Below are 24650 nucleotides of genomic sequence, written 5' to 3'. Positions count from 1 at the left end.
TGAGTTCGAGACCAGCCTGGTCTACAAGAGCTAGTTCCAGGAGAGGCTCCAAAACCACAGAGAAACCCTGTCTCGAAAAACCAAAAAAAAAAAAAAATAAAAAATAAATAAATAAATAAATAAATAAATAAATAAAAATTCACCTAGAAAGTTAGGAAACTCAGTTTTCATTCCTGCCCAATGGTTTTCTTCTAACTTTTTCATTCTCTCTGAAGTGAGCAGATCCTACGGCCAGCAGGGCACTGAGAATAAGTGACTGTTGAATGCCCACCCCACAATGGCACCCATGGCACCACTTCCAAGAATGAGGGGACACTGAGGAAGAGGGTGTGGAAAAGTGTGGGAGCTGGGGGATGGGAGGAGGCTATGAAATCCTGTCTTTGGGCGGTGCCTTAGTCGATGTTCCAGGACTGCAAAGAGACACCATGACCACAGCAACTCTTACACAGGGAAGCATTCATCCGGGGCCTGCTTTCAGCTCAGAGGTTTAGTCCATTGTCATCGTGGTGGGACATGGCACCATCAGGTAGACATGGTGCTGGAGAAGGAGCTGAGAGTTCTACATCCGGATCCACAGGCAGCAGGAACAGAAAGATCCTGGATCTGACTTGAGCTTAGGAAACCCCAAATCACACTCCCAGTGACACGCTTCCTCCAACAAGGCCACACCTCCTCCAACAAGGCCACACAATCTCTCTCTAATGGTACCGCTCCCCGATGACCAAGCATTCAAATATATGAAAGCCTGTGGGGGCTTTCATATTCAAACCACCACAGGCATTACATGGCCATTATATTCATGGGCTCACAGTAGCTGTGGTTGCCTGTATGGGTCCTGTACAAGACTGGCCTCATCATCTTTTAGTTGTGGATGATGAAGACACTATTGGGACACTCACGGAACCCTATTGGCCGGGTCCCTTCTCAAGGAACTATCGGCAGTTGACAGTGACATAGCCACTGGTGAGCTGTTTACACTTCATGCTGCCATGTTGTTTCCGTGTTCACCCCTTCTCAGGAGGCCCTGACTAAACCTTGTGGCTCACAAACCAAAAGAGACGTAATATGGGAAGGGAACTTATTGGGAACAAGTATTGGTGGGGATTGGAGGGGAAGAAGGGGCTGAGTCTGGCCAGAACGTATTGTATATATGTATGTAATTATCAAAGAATAAGTAAATTAATTTAAAAAAAGCACAGGAAGAAATATGAGCTGCAGCCTGGGAAATGAAACACTTGAAGATTTGTGAAATTTCCCTATATTTTGTCTTACATTTCTTTTTTTAAAAAAAAAAGATTTTTAAAAATGTACTTATAATTCTGTATATTTATGTGTACTTCTATGTGGGTGTGTGCACATGAATGCAGGTGCCCACAGAGGCCAGAGATGTCAGCTGTCCTGGATCTGGAGTTACAGGCGGCTGCGAACTCCCTGACATGGGGCCTGGGACCCAAGCTCAAGTCCGGTTCAAGGAGAGTTCGTGCTTTCGATCCCTGCACCATCTCTCCAGTACTTTCTTTAAATTGTGCTACAACATATGTTCCCAAATTCTAAAAGAACAAAGAAAAGAGAAACTTCAATGGCTCACACTTATGAGCGCTATGCTGTGTGAGCTAGATACGCTGAGGCTCAGCACGAGGAAGAAGAGTGACGATGTCAGAGGCTGTCACAACCTGCCCAGAAGGGGAATAGCCACAGTGCCCAGCAGGGATAGTCACAGCTCACTACCAGGCACTAAGCCTGGGTCTAACCTTCCACCAGTTAACTTACTATCTAATCTCTACAACAGGCGCGTGAGGTGGGCACTGTCAGAGTCTGAAGTTCAGAGAAGTAACTCGTGTGTCCAGGGTTGCACAGCACGAGATTCTGGGATGGGGACTTTCATCCAGGTCGTGTCCCGCCTTTGTTGAGACTCGGTTACTTCATAACAAGAACAATGAGTTGGCACTGTTCAGCCACTTCTGAAAAGCACAAATTGCTCAAGTTCACATATTGCTTGTGTGCGGTGTCAACATCATAAACAATACCAGTTTATTCATCCAAAGGCTCAACAAAAGTTTGCTGAGCATATGCTATATACAAAGTGATTTTGTGGAGAACACAACACAGGCCTTTGGGGCAAGAGAAACCAAATGCATCTATAAGACTCTCATTTGTAGGGTCATTGTTACACGCATGAACATATCTAACATGATACCAGTTAGTAATAGGTACTCAACAGTTCGTTCCAAGAGACTTACAGTCCGATGGGAAAGGCAAAAGAGCATGCACGGGTAACTCAAATTCAGGATGCACCAAGGCGAAGGCTTTAGAAAGGAAACAGGCAGGTAGTTCGGGAAACACTCAGTAGGAGCTCGCTTCCAGCTTGAGGGCTGGAGAGAGCTGTCAGCAGGGAGTTGGCATCACAGGCTGGCCAAGGTGAAGGTGTGGGGGTTTGGTGAGACCCATGGCACACAGTAATAACATCTTCCTAGACGAGGAGATGGAGGTGAGGCGTGGCTGAGAACCAAAGCATCATGGGAAACGTGGCAAAGAAAACAGGTGGAATCCAATCATGGAGAGCCTGGGGGTAAAGCAGGGTGCAGGGAAGAGTATGCCGGGGAAGGTTATTAGAGCTTTGGACTGCGTCTGGGTCTTTGGTGTCAGGGTTGAGGCTGCTGAGAGGCAGGAGATGGAAAGAGAAGGATGTTGAAGGTTTCTCTGAGTTCTATGTTCAGAAAAAATGAGAAAAATCTCCTTTGCTACCGTTTTTGTTGCCCTCGGGCTTTAATGGGGTATGTACAACACAGCATATGTAATATGTAGCATTTCGTTTGTAATGGACAGCATCTGGTGACCTTTGTGTCTGTAGGCAGATACGTTCCAGACGGCTGACTGTACACGTCAGCTTTTGAAATGTGATTGACTTGTAGGTTGAGGATTGTTTACCGTGCTTCAAATCTCTTAAGAGAACTGACTAGATCTTTGACTCTAGCCCTGACACCTTACTCCCATCCATTATTTTGTTTCACGAAGCAAAGTCCAAACACCTGGAAATGAACTTTTGAAATATAGCTTATTTCTGAACTAGGATGACCTGTTTAAAATTTCCTTAGCAATCAGGCGGTGGCGGTGCACGCTTTTAATCCCAGCACTCAGAAGGCAGAGGTAGGTGAATCTCTGTGAGTTTGAGGCTGGCCTGGTCTACAGAGTTAGTTCCAGGACAGCCAGGAATACATAGTGAGACTCTGTCTCAAAAACACAAAAAAGATAAAAAATGAAATAAATAGATGAAATTTTCTTAGTAGGCCAGTAATTGACAGAGCACATGTGCATGCGTGCGCGTGTGTATGCGTGTCCATGTGTGCACACGCTTGTTTGTAGGTCAGAGGGCAACCAGAACAGGCTAAGCTGAATCTACCTTGGGTCTAGACCCCCATATTCTACCGTGTTTAAAACAGTCTCTTGTTTGCCACAGTACGTACCAAACCGGCCGATTCATGAGCTTCTGGGGATCCTCCTGTCCCCACTTCCCATCTCCCCATGGACATGCTGGGATTACAGACGTGCAAACTGCATCTGGTTTTATGTGGGGGTCTGGAGCATGAACTCTGATCCTCATGTTTGCACAGCAAAACAAATATTTTACTCACTAAACCATCCCCAAGTCCCCAACTGACTTTTAGCAATAAAAGGGAAGGAGTGGAGAGGGGTCCATCAAACAGCAGAGACTGTTGGTGAGAAAGAACTCTCGTGTGCCTGGGGATGGTTGCGGGGAAGATTGTACCAGTTGGCCACTGACAGCATGCCAGCCTGAGTGAGTGTTTACACACTGCCTTTATGTTCAGAGTCTTCTGGCAATGTCTCACGACATTTTTGATAGCAGCGAATCCCACAAAGGTAGGGCAGATCTGGAAGACCAGAGATTGACTGGTTGATTGTGGTCGAACCACCAGGGGCTTCGGGCCTGCATTGATACAGCCACAAACCTAGTTGTGCTCATTAGTCTTTGGATCAAAGTCTGTCCCACTCTTTATGATTTAGAGAATTGAGACTTGACGCAAGGGTCTAGCGCCTACTGCTATAGCTCTGTCCAAAGAAATCAATGGGGAAGAGTGATGAGCAGCGCGGAACCACGTAAGGAAGGAAGAAAGAGACTGGAGATAAATCAGGAAGCAGGCTGGGGTGAATGGAGGTGAACTGTGAGAAATCATTTTAAAACGATTTCTGAATTTTTGTATGGACATCTCTCTTCTTGACCAGTGTCCAGAGGAATGGGAGTTTTAACGAGGATCTCAGCAGCTCTTTGGTGACTGACAAAAGCTTGCTTCTCAGGGACTGCACTTGCTTGCTTATTCAGATTTTCGTGAAATGGGAGGGAGGGAAATAATATTATGTCTTTAATTATAAGTCTGTTGTTATTTTCTAATTAATCTGTGTCAGTAGCCTTAGCGTTTGTATTAAATCATTTTCTTCATGAAGGCTTTTAGTGAGGAACCAAAGTGATAGTATTTATATATCAGATACTTGCTACTTCGATGTGTATTCGTCAGTGTCTTTTGAAGCATGCTTTTGCTGGTCATCTTGTGCTTAGTCTTTGAAACCAAACTTTGGCAAACAAACAAACAAAAAACCCTCTTTGCTTGCATCGAGGATTTATTTTTTTATTTATGAGGCAGAGTCTTCAAATCAAAGAACCCAAGCTGGTTTTGAACTTGTAAACCCTCTGACTTTAGTGCTGGCATTGCAAGTGTGTGTCATTATACCTAGCCACCGGACGAAGATTTTAATTTAGCAGAACAGTCTTAACTTTAGCTTCCTCCTACCATACGCTTTTCCTTCCCCCACCCTGCCTTGTGTGAGTAGCTTAAGGAAAAAACATTATCTTATTTGGTGTAAATCTATGCTCTTGCCTACTCTGTACGTGGCTTGTGATGCACTGCCTCTCTGGTGCTGTCCTCTCTCCCTGAGATGTCCTGTACAGCTGCTTGGAGCCCAGAGAGCTCTCAGTGCGTCTGACTTAGCAAGCATTTATTGAACACACGTTCTGTGCCCCTTCCTCCTGCAGCTCGAGGACATGTGAGATTACAATGCAGTGGGATGGAGTGCGCAGGTGTGCTAACACAGGAGCCTGGGCTCGGCCGCAGAGCTCCAGCAAGTGTTTGCAGAGGAAGGAGGCACAAAGGGAAAGGCGTGACGGCAGCAACATGCAACAGCGCAAACGGGAGTGGGAGACTTTGCTCCCCGAGAGCTGGGACGAGGCGTTGAAGGATTTGAAGCAAGAGCCTTTGAGGTCATTAGAATCATGCCAGTGTTAATGACATGAACAGCTGATGCTGATTAGAAGCCCGCCAGGTGCCAGGTGTGATGTTCTATATGAGGACTGCCTCTGTTAGTTCTCAAGAATTATACGAAACAGGGATGATTAGCTTATATCTGTCTTAAAGGCGAGGAAATGGAGTCTGTCTCTCAGGTCTCACTATTAAAAGATAGAGCCAGGACTCCCCTACAGACCCTTCTGGAGAGCCGTGGCTCTTCACAGCTGCTACAGTAACCTTTCTATCAGCATTGGAGATACAGAGTCAGAGGGATGAGGGCAGATGGACCAGTAGACCATCTGGCTATACTGGACTTGGTGGTGCATTCTGAGGACTCGGATGCATGGATTCAGGGGCTGCAGAGATAGGTTAAAAGGATGACAAGGAAGTAGGTTGGGTGGCTGATGGATACACAAACCAATAGAGAAAGAGGTAGAAAAGGATTCTTAGTTCTAGTTGGGTGGATGGAGAGATTTGGGGACTTCTGGAATGAAGTCCTAGAAAAGAGTTGACTGATAGTCTCTCTTGCTTCTGAACATTTTCACTAATATTAAAGCATTGAGCAAGAGTGGATGGACACTGTCAAGTCTCGGGCTGTTGGTTTCTTCCCTGGGCAGCCCGCGCTCCAGGGTTCATCTCTCCAGTCTTCTCATTCACTCTTGTCCTTCTGCCTCACAAGCCTAGAAAGGTCTGAACCTTGATAGGATCAGCTGTCCAACTTCTCTGCTTCTGCACTTGGGCAGCTAACGGGGGCCAGAGAACAATGATGTAATGAATCCCTACCACAGTAAGTCACAGTCTCCAATCACAGATGAGCACTTTAGCAATGCTTGGCTATCAGTTCACAGGCCCCAGGTCGGCAACTGCCTCCATCTCCCTCAGTGCCTACCTCTAGTCCTTTCACCTTCACCTCATTGTGCCAGCTCCCACCAGAGGACAACAGGCTTTGGGTTGGAGCTCATCCAGTATCCTGCTCTGCCCCCTCTTTAATCATACCGGCTATAGGGTGTGAAGCTGGTCTCTGCCATCCGCTCTGCTGACCAGCCTGCCTGGGCCCGCCCTCTCTGCGACCTCAGTATTCTTTATCTGCAGCAAAATGACAGGTACTGGCCTTATCCAGGCCCGCGCACTTCTGGCTTTCAGTTTTTATCATTTTGGTGTTCTGGATCAATCACACAACTTCCACACAATTTGACTGTTTTAGATGAACTGGTTCAGGTTTGAGTTTTTTGTGTCCTTAATTCCTCATGGCAAATAGCAGGCATTTATTAACCTCATGGTTATGGAGAGAATGAACTCCACTTTCATTCCTGGGATAGAGTGGAGTGAAATACACGCGTGGATTGCCTGGATGAGTTCCAAAAGGCTGAAGTTGAAATGTTTTGTGTGTGAAACAGTTGCCACCAGGTGAATGATATGGCCGTGTTCATAACAAGGAAAATACCGAATGTATGCTAGTATGTAGTGTTTGACCACGAAGATTTCGAAGTGATTTTTTTTTATAGCAACCACTTCATTTTCAAACGAACAGCCCATTTTTAAACCTGTGCCCGATTCTGCACAAGATAAGCTAAGGTGGCTACACCGTGTAGACTTGTAAATTCCTGTGGTGGGGGCTGGGATGGCTCAGTGGTTAAGAGCATGCACTGCTCTTCTAAAGGTCCAGGGTTCGATTCCCAGCACCCACATCAGTTGGTTCACAACCACCTCTAGTTCCGACTCCAGGGGACCCACCTCCTCTGACCTCCATGAGATTAAAAAAAAACATTGCATCCTGCAGGGAAGCTCCTTAAGCAGGAAGGTAAAAAGTCAGTTCCTGAGGTGCAGTCGGATAACTTTTCCATCTGTAAGGTGAAGGCTAAGTTAAATGATCGGAAAGGTCCTCATGGCTGTAAAATCTGGTGAGTGTTAGGATCCAGTCACAAGGTCCTACAGGTGGCAGTCGTTCACAGCAAGGTGTCCTGGTGGTCGATATGATTTTATCTGGTTCCAGAAATAAAATCAAGTCTCCATCCGTCAACAATGACAAAAATCATAGAGACAAAGTTTAAAATATGATAATCAGCCAGAGTACTACCCATGTGAGCATCCATGTGAGCATCCCGTGTGAGCATCCGTGTGAGCATCCGTGTTGTCTCCAGCACCCAGGTGTAGAACCAGAGGTGTATCTGATTTTTCTGGGCCATCTACCCATGGCCTGTCTCCCACTCATTAGTCAATCTCCTGCCTTTTCAACTCCTTCTCGAGTAGCTTAACGGTATCACGCTCCTCTGCCCCCCAAGCATGTTGTGTGTCTCTGCCAGATTTGACCTCAGTGGACAAAATCTCACCGTGAAAGTCAAGTGAATCTTTCAGTTTGGGGGGTGCGGCAGGGAACCTAAATCGCAACCTGATGTTGTGGACTTTAATTTTGCCACATTGTATCCAGTTAGCAGTTTTCTATAACAGTGTGAGTTATAGCTCATGTGTCTTACATGGGGGGTGGAGGGGAGCAGGGATGGGGACTGTGAGGGCAAATGAGTGAGATCTCCTTGGAGAGAACTAGTCCCATGCTAGGAGGTAGGGAAAGAACTAGAGCGTGGGTTTTCCATTTTATATCAGAGAGCAGAGTCATTGACTCATCAAGAAGAGCACTTGGTTTCTTACTACTCCTATCCAGACTGGATTACCATTATTGAATTTGCATGTGCGTGCATGTGCACGTGCATGCGTGCATGCTTGCGTGTGTGTGTGTGTGTGTGTGTGTGTGTGTACGTACATGTGATGTGAGGGGACATGTTTGCTATAGTACACATGGGGAGGTCAGAGGACAACTCTACAGGAGCAATTCTCTCCTTCTACCGTTACATGGGTCCCAGGGACAGAACTCAGGCCATTAAACTTGTCCCCCAAGTGCCTTTACCCACTGAGCCATCTTGCCAGCCCCCAGAGCAGGTTTTGGATTGACCATGATGGTGATGGCATGGAGATGACTCCAGCGGGAAATGGGGTGTTATTTGATTTCTTTCTTATTATCTAGGGATGGGCTTAAAAATTGGGAGGTCCATGGTGAGCTATATTGTCAGTATCAGATAATGTCACTTGTGACCATGATCTTCTGTGAACCAGGGAACATTGTGTTGTTGTCTGGGGTGAACGTTTAAAGCTATATAGATTTAAAGCTATATAGATTCAGGATACAGAAATATTACACTTCCCCAAAGAACCCAGGACCGCCTTACGACAGGGCCTTCTGTTGCTGGAAATAGATGCATATATATTGCCTCTTGTTACCACAGATTTGTTACTATTTAAAGTTGGCACCTCTCCATATGTAACTTCAGCTTATCTTTTGGACAAGATTCCAAGTTCCTCCCAGGTAGACACAAAGTCTTGTACCTTCGGTGGCACTGAGGTGGGACCAGACAGCACATCATCTCTCCATCCCAGGCCTTTGTGTTTGTCTAAGGCTGGTGTCAGGACCCCTGGGTCCCAGGCTTCTGATGACTCCACCGGATACTTCCACCAGATGGTGCCATTTTTCCATCTCTGCTCTTGGGTGTCAATGGCCACACTACCCTCTGCCTCTCCATCATTCTTTCTGCAGTGGTTCTGGGACACTGGCAGCAGAAAGAGAATTCAAACGAGGAAGAGCTTAAGGAAATAAGTGGATGCCCAGGGTTAACTGCTGCTCAACCAAGTCATTTTCTTGGGCGTGGAATCAGTCTTATCCGTCATTCAATGTTCAAGGTCATTGCAAGGGGCTTTGTTAGTTTTATCAACTTGCCATTGAAGCACAGCTCACCTAGGTGTGCACTTGGATTCTGAGAGTCCATCCCCGATACCAGAACAGCACTTCGGTCAGTGGTAGTCCTTGTGATCTGTGTGGATGGGTGTCATCGTATGAAAGAGATGCTCAAAAGGGGCCGAGGAGCAACCCTAGACAGTGAGCATCACAAACAGCCTACGCATTCAGAAAGGACCCGTGCTTTCTTATGAAAAGGAAATTTGAATTTGAGCATCCCTCAGTCATTAAGAAATATTGGAGTAAGCAGATGGTTTATCAGGGCAGGGAAGGCATGCTATGCCTTATATTAAGTCCCAGGTAAAATAACATTTTTTAATGCTTCAGTTGCAAAAAACCCAATCATCTAGATGTTCTAAATTCGTAACATCCCAGATGTTGACCTTTCTGGGTTGCTAGTTTTATAATGTCAGTGTAGTCTTGTTTGTGTCTAACCCCATGAAGCTCATCATTTAAAAAATTTATTAGGTTTTCTTCTTTTGGTGTGCGCGCACACGTGTGTGTGTGTGTGTGTGTGTGTGTGTGTGTGTGTGTGTGTGTAGACAGGGGGCTTGCCACAGTGGATGTATAAAGGTGAGCAGGCAACTTTCTGGAGTCAGTTACCGTCTGCCTTTTTTTTTGAGACAGGGACTCTTATTGTTTCTCTCACTGTGCTGCATAGCCAAGGCTAGCCCACTGGCAATTCTCTTGTCTTCAACTCCCATCTCCCTGTAGGCGTGCCAGGTTACAGATGTGCACTTCTTTATCCAGGGGGTTCCAGGCTTACACGGCGATGATTTTACATGCCGGGCATCTCCTCTGTCTTCTTACCCTTTTGACAGTTGGCAGGAGATGAAGGCATTGCTGTCATAGCTGAAGTCTAAGGAGTTTTTACCAAGGAAATAGAGAACCTACAGACTGCCTTCCCTCAGTTTTATGGAGTTTAGAGGTCTCTGCAGACCAGCTGTGGACTCTGTGAGCTCACCGTCCTGGAACACTAAGGGGCTGTCTGAACAATGAGTTGTAACTTCCCTTAAGGGCTGGATTCGCTTTTCTATTGTAGCCACTAAGAAAGCAGCTGATGTGGAATTTAAGAGCTTGAACCGGGACATTGCAGTGAAGTGTTTGATTTACTTGAGTCTTGCTTTCTCCATCTGTAAAATGGAGACAGTTGGGGTGGGGGCGGGTAGCTCAGTGGGCACAGTGCTTGCTCTGTGGAACCCAGGTCAAAGGCTGGATACGGTGTATGCCTCTGTAGTCCCAGTACTCCTACAAGGAGATGGGCCATGGAGAAGGAATTTTCTGGAAGCTTAAGGACCAGCTAGTCTGGAGTCTGCAACAGAATGAGGAAAACAAGTGACCTTCCTTAACACAAAGGTGGACGGTAAGTGCAGAAAGTCTTCCTCTGACCTCCACATACCTGCACTCACACATTCGGGGGGTTAGGTGGGGAGGGGTAGGAGGGAGGGATAGTTTTAAATAAGGAGTTAATAATATACCGACTTCCCAAGGTTGCTATACAGATTAAATAAAATATGTGAAATGTATTCAAAGCTTAATGCTTAGCATGCATTAAGCACTGAGTTTGTGCATTATTTTATTATAACTAGAAAATGGAATTATTTTTCCTTCAGAGGTAGTTCCAACAATATTAGGGTACTTACAATTATTTGTCTACCTCCTGCGCCAGGATCTGTCTAATTACCTGGTCAAGAGATGAGAGCTCTCAGTGGCTTTTCCCCCACAACAACGCGTATTGCTTGACTTTGTGGTCAAGAATCTGACCGCTTCTCCCTGACCCAAACTAATGGCTTAGAGTCAATTGCTCCATTTTCGGCAGAAATCTAGTAATGCATCCTGTGAATTAAGCTGGCAATTTAGAAGAACATGTTTACAGTTCCTTATTAAAATGTTTGCATAGAAGCCAATTACTGTGCTGGATGTGCCAGCGCACACCTGTAATCCCGCAATAGGCAAGAGCACTCTGTAAATTCAAGGCTAGCCTGGGCTACATAGTGAACTGTGGGTCAGCCTGGGCTACACACACACACACAGAGGTGGGGGCGAGAGCGCCAGTTCTTAGGCTTGCAAACTGTCTGCCTCATTAATACCACAGACTAGTTATTTCATCTTTTGGTTTCCTTGTTTTTAGTTTTTAAAATGTGTTTAATAATGAAAGACGCATGCTGAAAAGTTTGTGGAAGTGCTTGGAAAGGTCCCAATTATCCAGCGGACAGATCTTAGCGCTGTTTTCTTTATCACCATTGCTACCACTGTGGTTACTGCTGGGGTTCTGGCTTCCTTCAACGCCACGAACACTATTATTCATTTGTTGTACCTGTCCTCAGACCAAAGCTCGGTTGCCAATATCTTTAATTGAAAAAAATCCCGAATAGCAAACTTTACTGTGCATGCATTTTAAATTTATTTTCTTTATATGCATATGAGTGAGTTGCTTGCATATAGGTCTGTGTACTACTTGCGTACCTAGTGCCAGCAAAGGACAAAGGATGTTTAATCCCCCGAGACAGGAGTTACAGATTATTGTGATATACCTTGTGGGTGCTGGGAATCAAACCTGGGTCTTTTAGAAGATCAGCCAGTGCTCTCAACAGCTGAGCCGCCTCTCCAGCCCCAAACCATGAATGCATTTTAGTTTTTGCATGCAAAATGAAAAGACTGTTCTGCAGGCCAGCTAAGCACGAAGACAGGCTTGTTTGGACTAAATGTGAAAATAATCACCATCCATATGGCACAGCGTCTTCTCTCTCCTCACGCTGTCATATCTCCTTTTCAGTCCCGAGTTCCATTTGCGTGGACCTGGTGAGGCTGAGCGTGGCTGTTGCAGAGGAGTGATAGCTTCCCTTTCCTATAGGAGCTGAAGGTTCAAAGAGGAGATTAAAGAAGTGTGTGTTATCTGTCAGCACAGGCCCGATAGGGAACTCTCAGGGGCTTTTGGACTAGACCTAGCTCTGTGTGTGAGCGCTATAACTCTGTGTGTGCATTCATAATGTGTTCCTTCTGTATATTTCTTTTGCAGTTTTTGTATCTTGCCTTTAAACATTTAGCTCCTGATTTGTTGAGGTGTCTGGTTTAAAGAGGATTGTCTTTAAAGCAAAGTATAAGAATTGGAAGGGGTTGGCAGGGGTTTAACTAAAAACTTCCTGAAGAGCACAGAACTCTCCAGCCACAGGATTTGTGTAACCGGACAAGATGAAGACCTCAAATGTCCAGCAGAGAATAAGCTGGGGCCCCTTCTGAAAGGTTGATATTGCTGATATTTATTACAGTTAGTGCCGATACTTTATAGTTTCCTTTTAGAAGCATCCTCTAGGGCTGGAGATAGAGTTCAGTTGGTAGAGTGCCCCTTTAGCACGATCAAGGCTGGTTGGATTCCCTAGTGCAGCATAAAACTGGGTGTAGTAGTACATACCTGTAATCTCAACACACGGGAAACGGCTGCAGGGGGATCAGTAACTGAAGGTCATTTTTGGCTACACCGGGAGTCTGAGGCTAGCCTGGGCTATGTGAGACTAGTCTCAAAACCAAACCGAAACAAAATGTCCTCTGTGGGAAGTAAGTGTGTCTGTGCTGTGTTTGCTCCCGTTTTTTAAAGCAAACTTCTTTAGACAATTGTAGTAACACTTAGAGAAGGACGCAAGGAAGAAAAGATTCGATGGGAAAGAAAGGAAGTAACGCTCACTCCCACCAAGTTCAACACGGAAGGTTCACCAGATTTTCAAAATTTAATAATCAACATTATTTAAAATATGCAAGTCGATGATTTGATATCCACATATGCGTTGTGAGATGCTTGCGTTTTAATTAGCACACCCACCACCTCCCGCCTGAAGCTGTTTTCATTGTGAGAATGTGTCAAATCTACTCTTTACCATTTTCAGGTATCTAATGTAGTTTTGTTAACGACACTAAACATTAATTAGATCCTTGGAATCTATTCATATTTTTGTTTTTGTTGTTACTCATGTTTAAAATTTTAAAGTATTATTTTACTAGCTTATGTGCATGAGTATTTTGCCTGCATGCCTGTCTGTGCACTATGGGCATGTCTAGTGCCTACAGAGGCCAGCAGAGGGCACTGTTCCCCTGGGATGGGGGTTATAGACAGTCATGAGCCATTAAGTGGGTGCTGGGAATTGAACTAGGGTCCTCTGGAAGAGCAGCCAGTGCTCTTAACTACTGAGTCATCTCTCTAGCCCTTCTTCTTGTTGTTGTTGTTTAAGGCAGGGTCTCGCTATGAAGCTGAGCCTCCTTCCTTGCTCTCCCTGAGAACTGATGTTATAGATAGATGTAACATTACCTTGCTAAACTTACACATATCACTGGAAGTTTAACAAAGATGTTCAATCACAGTATTATCAAAATAATGTTGATTCCACTACACGGTACCGATTATGTAAGACAGCTTCCTCATTTGTTGCTGTTAAATGGAGTGTTTCTCTGTTCTGACCATCTTATGTTATAGTTGCTATTGGCAAAAGCATACTCTTTTTAATTTTAAGAGGCACTTTATTTTATATTTATTTATTTTCAAGATAGGGTTTCTCTGTGTTTCCCTGGCTGTCTTGGAACTCACTCTGTAGACCAGGCTGGCTTTGAACTCACAGAGATCCTCCTGCCTCTGCCTCCCAAGTGGCTGGGATTAAAGGTGTGAGCCACCCCAGAAGCATAATCTTACGTTTATGTGAACTTATAACATGCCCTGTCTTCTTGACTAATAAGAGAAACCAAGAAACCTGGACTTGATAGAGAAGAGAACTTAAAATAAATGTTGGAGTGGGGGTAGTGGAAGAAGGAGGGGCACACACACACACACACACACACATGCACACACGCACGCACACACACACACACACACACACACACACACATACACACACGCACGCACACACACACACACGCACACACCACATGCACACACGCACGCACGCACACACACACACACACAGAGCCCTATTTAACAATTTACTCAGAGTTAGCCTTTTAAAATACTGTTACTCCCTGGCTTGATTTCCCCACCTACCCCTGAACCAGCAAATAAGAGTAATATTGGTTAGTAAAGCTCTTGTCATTGTTGTCATTAACTTTTTGTAAAAAGAAGTCTGTGTGGGTGTCTCTCTCTCTGTGTGTTTGCACCCTTGTTTGTTCATTTTATTTTATGTGTGTGGGTATTTTGCCTGTATGTGTATCTGTGTACCACATGTATACCTGATACCCAAGAGGCCAGGTCCCTAGGAATTGAAATGGTGGATGGTTATGAGCCACCATGTGAGTGCTGGGAATCAAACCAAGGTCCTCTGGAAGAACAGGTAGTGTTTTAACTGCCCAGCCGTCTCCAGCCCCTCTTTTTTTCTTATGTTTAATTAGAGGATGAGTAAAGATAAGATTTGGGTGTTAGAGCAATGCATCAAGAGAAGATGGGAAGGAGCAGAAGTTGGAATATTGTTCATGTGTTCAACGATCTGCTCCGTTGCCTGCTTTGTTATGAATATGGAATGTCCTCCGCAGGCCCGTGCGCTTTAGCACTGTTGGGAGATGACAAGAACCTTTAAGAGGCCTGGCTCGTAGAAGTAAGGCACTAGGGAGGCATCCCTGGAAGATTCCAGCCCTGGCTGTATCCTGGCAAGCTCTCCACTTTCCAGCTGCAGTCTCCGTGCCGCCAGCCAACCTTTGTTCCCACTTGCTGCTTGGTTCTGTGTCCTCCCTCGCCGAGATGGACTGTAGTCCTTCAAACCATAAGCGAACAGAACCGGCTCCTTCCTTGTTGCTTCTTGTTATGTGCTCTGTCACAGAGATGAGAAGAGAAAGTAATCCAACTGTATTTCACAGGAAGGCATTTGGGGGCAGTGGTCAGCTGTCCCGTGCTGGGCGGAGACTGGCCCACTTCACACTTACACGCAGCTGAATTAACTGTCTGCCAGTTCTAGTGCACATGTGCCCTTACACGCGTGTGGACATCCCTTCTTCTGGACGTGGAAACCTTCCGGCTCCCACTTCCTCCTTCACCTGGCTCCTTTTCCTTCCTCTGCCTTCTCTCTAAACTGTTACTTTGTATTTCCTTTCACCAAATGTCAGAGCAGGGTGTGTCTGGTGAAAGCAAACCCTGGCTTTCTGCTCCGATTTCTTCTTCTCTGATAGCTTCCCTCAAGCCACCTCTGTTTTATGGCGACTTCCTCCCCACTGACCTCCCACTGCTCCGTTTTCCACCGTTCTGGGGAGTGGTAGAGAAAAAGTCTAGGCATTAGGATGATCATCCTCCCTAATGTAGCCAAACCTAATTTTAGTCATATCGACCCTGGAAGACAGCATTGCCACCCAGTATGGCCTTTCCCTGAACCTTCTGTGGTTATGGACCCTCTTGGTTTGATTAAGAATTCAATTAAAAACATGTAATTTTCCTCCTAGAAAGCCTCAGATACAAATTCCCAAGAGGCTAAGAGGAGAACAGAAAAGTATCCATCCTGCTTAGTGGTGTGGAAGGCTTTAGTCTGTTCAGGGAATTAAGGTGCGGTCGCCGCCGTGAAGCGGGTGGTGAATACAGGGGAAGAGACGAGGACGCGAGGAATATCGCGCTCTGCCGTGAAGAAGATGGAACAGGAGACGGAGAGACTGAAACGGTGAGGGGAGGATGTGCCTCATTCTATGAGAGCGCGCACGCTGATGGGAAGGGCCAAGCCGAGAGGAAGAAAGTGGCCATACCCTAGAGGAAAATCAATACAGAATAATGTAAGCTTCCTGGGAAGGCACTAAATAGGTTTTTGTGGGTAACCACCGTAAGTGACATTGTTTCTGTCTCGGGTGGGGGTGAGTCAGGTTCCACAGACGTGATCGACAAGCCATCTTCTCTATCATGGCTCTTCGGTGCTTAAGACCCCAAGGGGTGTCAGTTCTGCCAATCATTTCACAAAGCGACAGGGAAGGAGAAGTTACCACGGATTTCATGGGCTGCAATCATTTCTTGACTCAGCTACTTCAGTGTGAGACAACTCTGCTTCGCCCGTCCAGGCCTCACCTGTCCACGTTAGCCGTGAGCGCAGATGAGGCTGTGTTCTTGGTACTGGCGTTTGCGTTAGTCTACCAATAGGAACATCCCTGGTGTTTACTGCCCAGCCCAGTGGCGCTAATGGTACTGTAGTTCACAGGGCAGGTGTCTCAATAAAGAATCATCTGGCTCAAACCGTGAGACACCATGGGCTTCCTTTTTAGTTAGGCCCAGATATTTTTTTAAATTTAATTTATTTTTATTTTATGTTCATTGGTGTTTTGCCTGTATGTATGCCTGGATGAGGGTGTCAGAAGCCCTGGAACTGGAGTTACAGACAGATGTGAGCCGCCACATGGGTGCTGGGAACTGAACCCAGGTCCTCTGGAAGAGCAGCCAGTGTTCTTAACCACTGATCCATCTCTCCGGCTTCTATCCCCAGTTTTATTTTTTTTTTAAATATTTATTTATTATGTATACAATATTCTGTCTGTGTGTATGCCTGAAGGCCAGAAGAGGGCACCAGACCTCTTTACAGATGGTTGTGAGCCACCATGTGGTTGCCGGGAATTGAACTCAGGACCTTTGGAAGAGCAGGCAATGCTCTTAACCACTGAGCCATCTCTCCAGCTTCTATCCCCAGTTTTAAAAGGCACTTTGCTTAGTTGTTGCAGCACATTGATGCAGCTTTTAAGACATTAAGATTCTTAAAAACACCAAGGGCAAGACTTGCTTTTCTTAAACAAAGCCAAGCTCTGTCTGATGATCAGCTGTTCTGCTTTTTTGGTCAAGGTCTACCGGCCTGGTGTATGAACCGCAATTGAAATGTTCAAGTTTGACTGATCTCCATTCTTTCTTCTTTTATTTCAGGTACTGCTGGGATTTTCAGCCCCAAGGTGAGTAATCCTTGTCCATACATCGTTTTATATTAAGAATGTGTAGGTGATCTCATTGTGTCTTCTAAATATCTCCACAGGGCGGCACTGGCCGTCTCTGAGCAAAGCCAGTGGCGTGCTTAATTAACCCTCACCCCACTGGGCCCCCAGCGAGCTGCTGCTTCAGCAACAAGAGGCACCATGCCTTGAATGGCTGCTGAATTATTTTACTGAACCAGAGCAACAATATGCCTTTATTCCTTGACTCTCATTAGATGGCAACAGGATTCTGCAGCCTTCAAATAGAGTGGTGGCCAAGACCATAATAAAATCCTTGGGTGGGGTCCAACTTGGCTAATTCTTCATTTGCCCCAGAAATAAATTCTAGTGCGCTATCCTCCATCGCAGTGTCCTTCCACACAGACTGTCTGGCAGCAGAGAAATGTCAGAAGTGGAGCCGTGCCGGAATTCCCACCAGGACAGTGCTCTCGCATTTTAATATGAGCCTCGTTGCAGCCTTGGCGCTTCTAATTGCTTTCCGACCATTGTTTCCCTGCCTTTTCTTGATGAACCCAGCATCTGGCATGATTCTACAAAGCCCGCCAGACAGCTGTGTGCAAAATTAAAAATAAAGGATGAGATTAGAACACATTTGTAAAAGGTTCAAAGTTGGGATGTTTTCGAAACTTCCGATACTCGGAGCGGGTGCGTGCAGCGCCAGCCGCCAGTCGCTCTTCTTTGTGTTCCGGCTGAGGACGCAGCGGCAGCATCCTGAGTGTTCCTTATCTCAACTTAGGAGACATGGAGGTTTTCGCTTTCTCGGAGAATTGCAGAGTTTTTCATCACACTTATGGAGTGAATTATGAATTGTTTGGCACCGTGACCTTTTAAAAAGCAGTCCATTTCCAGTACCACTTACCGTCTTAGTCGTACTATGTGCTCTATCTCCCTGAGTCTGTGCTTCCAGGAACGTAGTGTCCCAGATGCTATTACTTTTACTAAAATTTTAGTTTCCTACTTCACATTTTATTATAACATATTTTTGGTATACATAAGACTTTCTTTAAAAGCAAACTTTATTTTTTTAATCTTTATTTTTTTGTTCTTTTGGGACAGGGTCTCTCTTTGTGGCCCTGACTGTTCTGAAACTCACAGCATAGGCTGTATCCAGAAGAAGCCAGATTTAATAAATATAAAAATCATGTTTTAATATCAAATATGCTTTAAAGGCCATTTTTAAAAAATTCCTATACGTTAAAGTCAGTCTTCTGTGTAGTCATGTGACTTGGTATGACTGTACCGAGAACCAAGATGGAGCCATCGAGAACAATGCGCAATAATGTAGCCGCCAGCTTTGTAAAGGGTGAGCTACACACTCGCAGACGTACCCTACAGGTCAGGGCTTAACAGATGTTAACCAAAAACCACAAGGAGCAGGGCATGGTGGCCAAATGTCAAAAACCAACAGAACTTGGGAGCAGAATTAATTTCCTAAGGAGAAGTGAAGAACGAGTGTCAGAAACACAGTCTAGAAACTAGAAATACGCTGAGAAGAGAAAACGTTTTGGAGCGCGGCATAGGAGAGGCTCGGGCACTGAACACAGGGCATGGCTTTCAGATTCTTAGATGGTGTTACTTCCGTCACATCTGACACACAAGGACAATGATGGGAAAAATATATAGCAAAACTATTGCTCATTAGGAAGTACACAGAGGAACGTCCAATCAGAGAGCCCGGAGTCCTGCTTCTGCCACAGACGTGGTTTGAGAGAGGGGCAGCTCTACTTATTGGTGGATTAGTCCTTAACTTCCTGTGTTTCAGAAGCTGGTGTGATGGCTGGGAACAACTGGTCTACCCAAGGTACTATCTGGACAGCATGAAGAGAACAGGGGTGTACAAGAAACTGGCAGAAGCTTTGCTTGGTTTTGTTTTTTGAGACACGGTCTCACTATGTAGACCAGGCTGGCCTCCAACTTTACTGAGATATCATTCTCCAACTTTACTGGATAAAATGTATCCTTTTAAAGTGTGCAGGTCAGCGGTTTTAGTATACTCACTGAATTGTGTAGTCATTGATACCTGTTTTAGAACACACCATCACTCTCTGAGGGGATCCCGTATCTATCCCAGAGCCCATCATCTTCATCACTGTGTGCTGCTGTCTCGTCGCAAGATTGCTGGAGATCAGTGAGTGTAAGCACACTGGACTAGCAAACAAAAGGAAATGCACTGAATTTATAACAATAATGCTAATTCTCCCCACACACTTTCACCCTCACACCGTTGGTTCGCTGTCACCTTCTTCAATGATACATCTGCGCGGGACAAAACTTCTCCGGGGGAAACACTATACACACACCTGTCTACTCACCCCAGATAGGGAGCCCATTTTAGAACAAAGTATGGATACCACCAAAGTCCAACTTGGTGAAAATGAGATTTATTGGGTTACTTACAGGCACAGAAATCACTCAAACACAATTGTGTCACCCAAGCATGGATGACAGCTCACAAAAGCTGGGCTCCTGAGCACCCTGCACAGCCTGCAGGCAGCTCAAGAGGCTGGAAGAGTGCCCTTTCCAGGTGCCTCAGTTGGTCTGAATCTCTTCCAGACAGCTTGACTAGGCTGAGTCTTCACATCCTGGCTTGTCTGCGAGTCTTATTTGCAGCTTGGCTTGTTTCCTCAGACAGGGACGGAGGGGCCTAGTGAAATTGGTTAGTTTCAGGGACTTCCTGAAGCAGCTTTGAGTTGCTTAAGGAGCTTCCCTGCAGGATGCAGTGTTTCGACCTGGGAGAAAACTGTTTTACTCAACATCATCTCAGAGAAAAGAATCCTAAGAATTATTAGAGGAAACATAATGGAAAAGTTCCTCTTTTTTTTTTCGTTTGATTTTTGTATGTTTGTTTGTTTCTTGAGATAGGGTATCTCTGTGTAATAGTACTGGCTATCCTAGAACTTGGATACAAAGACCAGACTGGCTTCAAACTCAGAGCTCCATCTGCCTTTGCCTCCTGAATGCTGGGATTAAAGGTGTGCACCACCAGTCCTGGCCAGTTCCTTTTTTGTACTTAACAACAACAACAACAACAAAAATCAATCCATCTATCTAATCTATGTATGGTGTGTGTGTGTGTGTGTGTGTGTGTGTGTGTGTGTGTGTGTGTGTGCGCGTGTGTGCACACATGTGCCGCACTGGAGGTCAGAGGACGACCTTCAGGAAGTAGTTCTCTCCTTCTACCTTGTGGGTTCAGTGGATTCAACTCAGCTCTCTTACCAGCTGCAAACATTCTCTTAGTGAGGTTAAATATAACTGAGCAACATAAGAAGGCTTAGCTTTAGGACTTGGGATAACCTCAATAATACAAGTCTTGCTTACTTTGAAAACTGCTCTTGTCTTCTTCCTCCTCCTGTCCTCCTCTTCCTTTTCCTTCTTGTTTTTCTTCTTCATCATCATCATTATTATTGTGTCCATGGTGCTGCAGGCTGAATCCAGAGCCTGGCACATGAACTACATATCCAGCAAAAATAAACGAACAGATAACAGCAACAACAACAATTCTTTTATTTAGATTTTCATTTAGTTACAAAGGAAAGCTGTGAGGTATATGCTGGGGAGCTGTTTGTGTTGCGGACATCAGAATCTGAAAGATGACATTGATTGGCCGTCCAAGTAGCAATCTGTTTTGCCCTTGGAATTTGATGGCAAGATCACTTTAAGTCGTGGCACAAGGCAATTTCCTTCATTTTGTTTCACGTTCTCCTTTTATAAAATGGGTTCATTATTGACAGTTTTAGTTCAATAAATCAAAACTTACTGCACAAAAATATTTTTTGAACATTAGCTGAATTTCCCACCAGGGACTCATAGTCTAAAACAAGTGTCACAATATTTAAATGAAAAATATAGGCAACCTTGTGTGACTATTATAAATATGTATAACAAGTCATATTTTATGTATTTGCTATTTGTTTCTTTTCTTTTGTTCAAAGTCCAGGGTGGCCTTGAACTCACCATGTAGTTGAGTACGCTCTTGAATTCATGATCCTCCTGCCTCCACTTCCCAAATCCTGGGATTATAGGTGTATGCCACCATGCCTGGCTAACAAGGTCATAATTTTATTCAGTGGTCACTCACTTATATTTGGCTGTTGGTAAAGTGGACTATGAAACCGCTTACCACCTTGAACATTCTTTGACCTGCCATATTGGCACTGTGGTCCCTGAGAAAATTGTCTAGTATATTTTATTTTAAAGGTTTGTTTATGTGTGTGCATGCTTCTGCATGTGTGGTGTTTGTGCATACATACACAAGGGTGAGTGTCCATGGAGGCCACAGTGGGTATCAGATACCCCATAGCTAGAGTTATAGGTGGTTGTGAGCCACCCAAGTTGATGGCTGTGAATTGAACTCAGGTCCCCTGAAAGAAGCAGCGAGCACCCTTAACCACACTGAGCATCACTCCAGCCTCTCTAGTACCTTATAATATGAACCTAGGTCTACTTAATGAATTTTTTTTAAAAAAACATATTTTGAAGTGAGACTCCCATATTCAAGTCAAAGTAAATTGATTTTAAAAATATAGGTTGACAAAAACAAATACTGCAAAGTGTAAAGAGAAAATGTTTTCATAAAGCCACATTGAGAAAGTCCAGCACGGGAGCTCATCACTGGAATCCCAGCACTCAGGGGGCAGAAGCACTCCTCACATATAAGGCCCACTTGGCCTGTCTAAGGAACGCAAGGTCTTGCATTCAGCTAATACAGAAAGGGGGGGGGGGATACCTGAAAGAAGCCGAGGCAAAAAAAACCTCCTGTCCTGACCCCGACCCTGGGACCGAGTAAGCCACGTGCATGCATCTGCGAGGTCTATGTTGATCGGCAGCGACAGCGCGATTTTTCCTGGTAAAGCGATAGGGAGTGTTCAGCGGGCGGGCTCGCTGCTCATACAGCGTCGGAAACATGTTGAACGAGAGCGTGCCGCTTCCCTTCCCATCCCTGACCGCCTCGTACTGGAAACATGTAGTTGTGACAACTACAAGCAGCAGACATGAAAGCGGCGAGGGAACACCATCTTTACGCGCAGGGGGGCGGTGGCAGGATTACCTTTGAAGTCCGAGCGAAGTGTTTTTGAATTAATGGAGTGTGCACTGATTTTCCTAAGTCCTATTTATGAAAATGCTCTTTGCCTCCATGCCAAGAGGCTTTAGCACAGCTCTAAGAAGGATTTATACAAAGAAACACAGTCTAAATTTATGATGTGTTTGCAAATGTAAGAAAAGTCTGAATTTACAATATTTGTAATTTATTGTTGAGTGTCTACCATTCTCCCTGGAATGCTGCTGTTTTATAAACATCGGCATTGGTTACAAACGTCGACTGTCCGAATCTATGCTACTTCTTAAAGGGGACTCATCCAGCGTGTTTTCCAAGGGGATGAATGAGGGAATTGGACACAGGACAATGCTCCTGCCCTTGGCTTTGGCCCAAACTTTTAGCATCAACAGTCTTGACAGGAGGTTTTTACCTTGACTTGTTTCAGGCTTTCCATCCCTTCCATATTTGCTGCATTTTTTTTTTACACGTTTGTCTACAGGAAGTGGATGTGCACACAAGCTGGTTTTAAAGTTACTGATCGCTTTTAAAACCTTTTTAAATATGTTCCCCTCTTTTGTATCTCCTGGGCCAGTTTCTGAGTGGGACCATGCACCTTGCAGTTAGTGTCCTCATGGTTTGGTGACTGACTCACTGTCCAAGAGAATCCAATTTTTTTTTTAATTTTTATTTACTTATTTTTCTTTTTTGGTTTTTCGAGACAGGGTTTCTCTGTGGCTTTGGAGCCTGTCCTGGAACTAGCTCTTATAGACCAGGCTGGTCTCGAACTCACAGAGATCCGCCTGCTTCTGCCTCCCAAGTGTTGGGATTAAAGGCCGATTTTTTTTTCTAAAGGAAGGTATACTTTTGTATGTGAACATAACAGAGTACTTGCCTGATGCCCACAGAGGCCAGAAGAGGATATCAGATCCCTGTATATAACTAGTTACCCGGGTCCTCTGGAAGAACATCCGGCGCTCCTGCTGAGCCATCTCTCCAGCCCCCATCTTTTTTTCTTTTAGAAGTCGATGTTTTCCGAGATTTTTATGTTCCTTCTACATGTGTATTATGGAGTAGGTAATGTTGAGTGCTCGGCCGGTAAGGGCACTGGATCCCCTTGCAGAGAACCGGACTTTGGTTCCCAGAACGCCCACCCATCAGGAGGCTCGCGACCAGGGTGGCTGAAGAGTCACTAACAGAGGAGAACCTCTGTGTTATGGGCAAGGCGATTTATATGATGCATAAAATCAAACTTCCGGTTCCTGCTGAGTCTGCCGAGGCCAGTCTTGTGAACCCTCTTTGCCCGTGTCAGCTGGTCGTAATGTAATACACCCTTGCCAGCTTGAAAAGGTTACTACTGATCGTAATTCATCTCTAAATTAGACAGACGCAGCGTCACACAACCGCAGTCCCGGTGCAGGGAAGACTGAGGCAGGGGAACACATGTTGTGAGCCAGCCTGGGCTGCATGATGGGGTTATGTCTCGATCAATCACTCACTCAAATCTTCATAAACTTAGAAGTTTAAACCCCACATTTATTTGTCTCCCTCCCCTCCCCCTCTGTGCACGCCCATGGAGAGAGGTCAAAGGACAACCCGTGAGAATCAGTTCTTTCCTTGCACTGTGTGGGTCTCAGGAATCAAACTCAGATTATCAAGTTTGGTGACAAATGCCTAGACCTGGTCCATTAAAAAACATTTAATTATTTTCTAATGTAGAAGCTAAGTGGAGTTTATTTTGAAGTACAGTGGAACACACTCCTGGAGAGAGAATGGGCAATGGCCAGAGAGGCCACTATTCAAGGCTCCCTTCTTAGTTAGACTTCATATTGTCATCATCATTATTAATAATACATTTTCCTCCATTTACTTTTATTTTCAAAATTATATCATAATAGAATCACATCACCTCTCCCTTCTTTTTCCTCCCTGCAAACCCTCTCATATACCCACTGTGCTCTTTTTCAAATTCATGTCCTTTTTTATTAATCGTTGTTATGCGCATACATGTATATGTATGTACAGATATGTTCCTAAGTATAACCTTCCCAGTCTGTATGATGGTACCCATATGTATGTATGTTTTCAGGAACGACTGTGGTGTTAGATAACCAGTTGTGCTTTCCCCTGGGGAAGACTCTTTCTCCCGCCCTCAGCACTCCTAAGTTGCCTGTGGTTCTTTGTGTAGAACTGAGGCCTTATATTATTTTTAAAAGTCTCTCGAATAGATGGGTTTCTATGGGTGCTTTTCTGTCCAAGTGATTGACAGCCCATTTGGATTCACTCTTAAAGGAGAGGACAATAGAGTACCTATCCTTTTCTTTACCAGAAAGCCCTGGCTGCGTGATAACCAAATGCTGCATCTTACCCTTGAGATTTATATGTTTTGGTTGTTTTAATGTTGCTGCAATAAAAAAAGGGAAATACGGAGAGATGTTCCATATGAAACTTCCGGTTCAAAGGGCTAAACATTGAATTGACCCTGATGTCAGTGAGAGGCTTGGGTTGTTAAGGATTGTAAAATGTATGTTGTGTTAAGGACTGTACATGTATGTTGTGTTGAGGATTGTACATGTATGTTGTGTTAAGGACTGTACATGTATGTTGTGTTGAGGAT

The 24650-nt window shown here is 44.9% G+C and overlaps 1 protein-coding gene across 1 annotated transcript in view; it reads left to right on the top strand.

Annotated features, from left to right (window-relative positions):
• Positions 1-24650, top strand: part of Skap1 (src kinase associated phosphoprotein 1) — a 295712-nt gene that overhangs the window by 43629 nt on the left and 227433 nt on the right. Inside the window, exon 3 of the mRNA XM_013354163.2 lies at positions 16934-16959. Within this exon, the coding sequence (XP_013209617.1) occupies positions 16934-16959 (26 nt within the window). The remainder of the gene's footprint in view (positions 1-16933; positions 16960-24650) is intronic.

This window comes from Microtus ochrogaster, unplaced genomic scaffold (assembly GCF_000317375.1).
Source record: "Microtus ochrogaster isolate Prairie Vole_2 unplaced genomic scaffold, MicOch1.0 UNK31, whole genome shotgun sequence".
NCBI lineage: Eukaryota > Metazoa > Chordata > Mammalia > Rodentia > Cricetidae > Microtus > Microtus ochrogaster.
The sequence above is the reverse complement of the archived record's forward strand: the minus strand, read 5'-3'. Positions and strand labels throughout refer to the sequence as shown.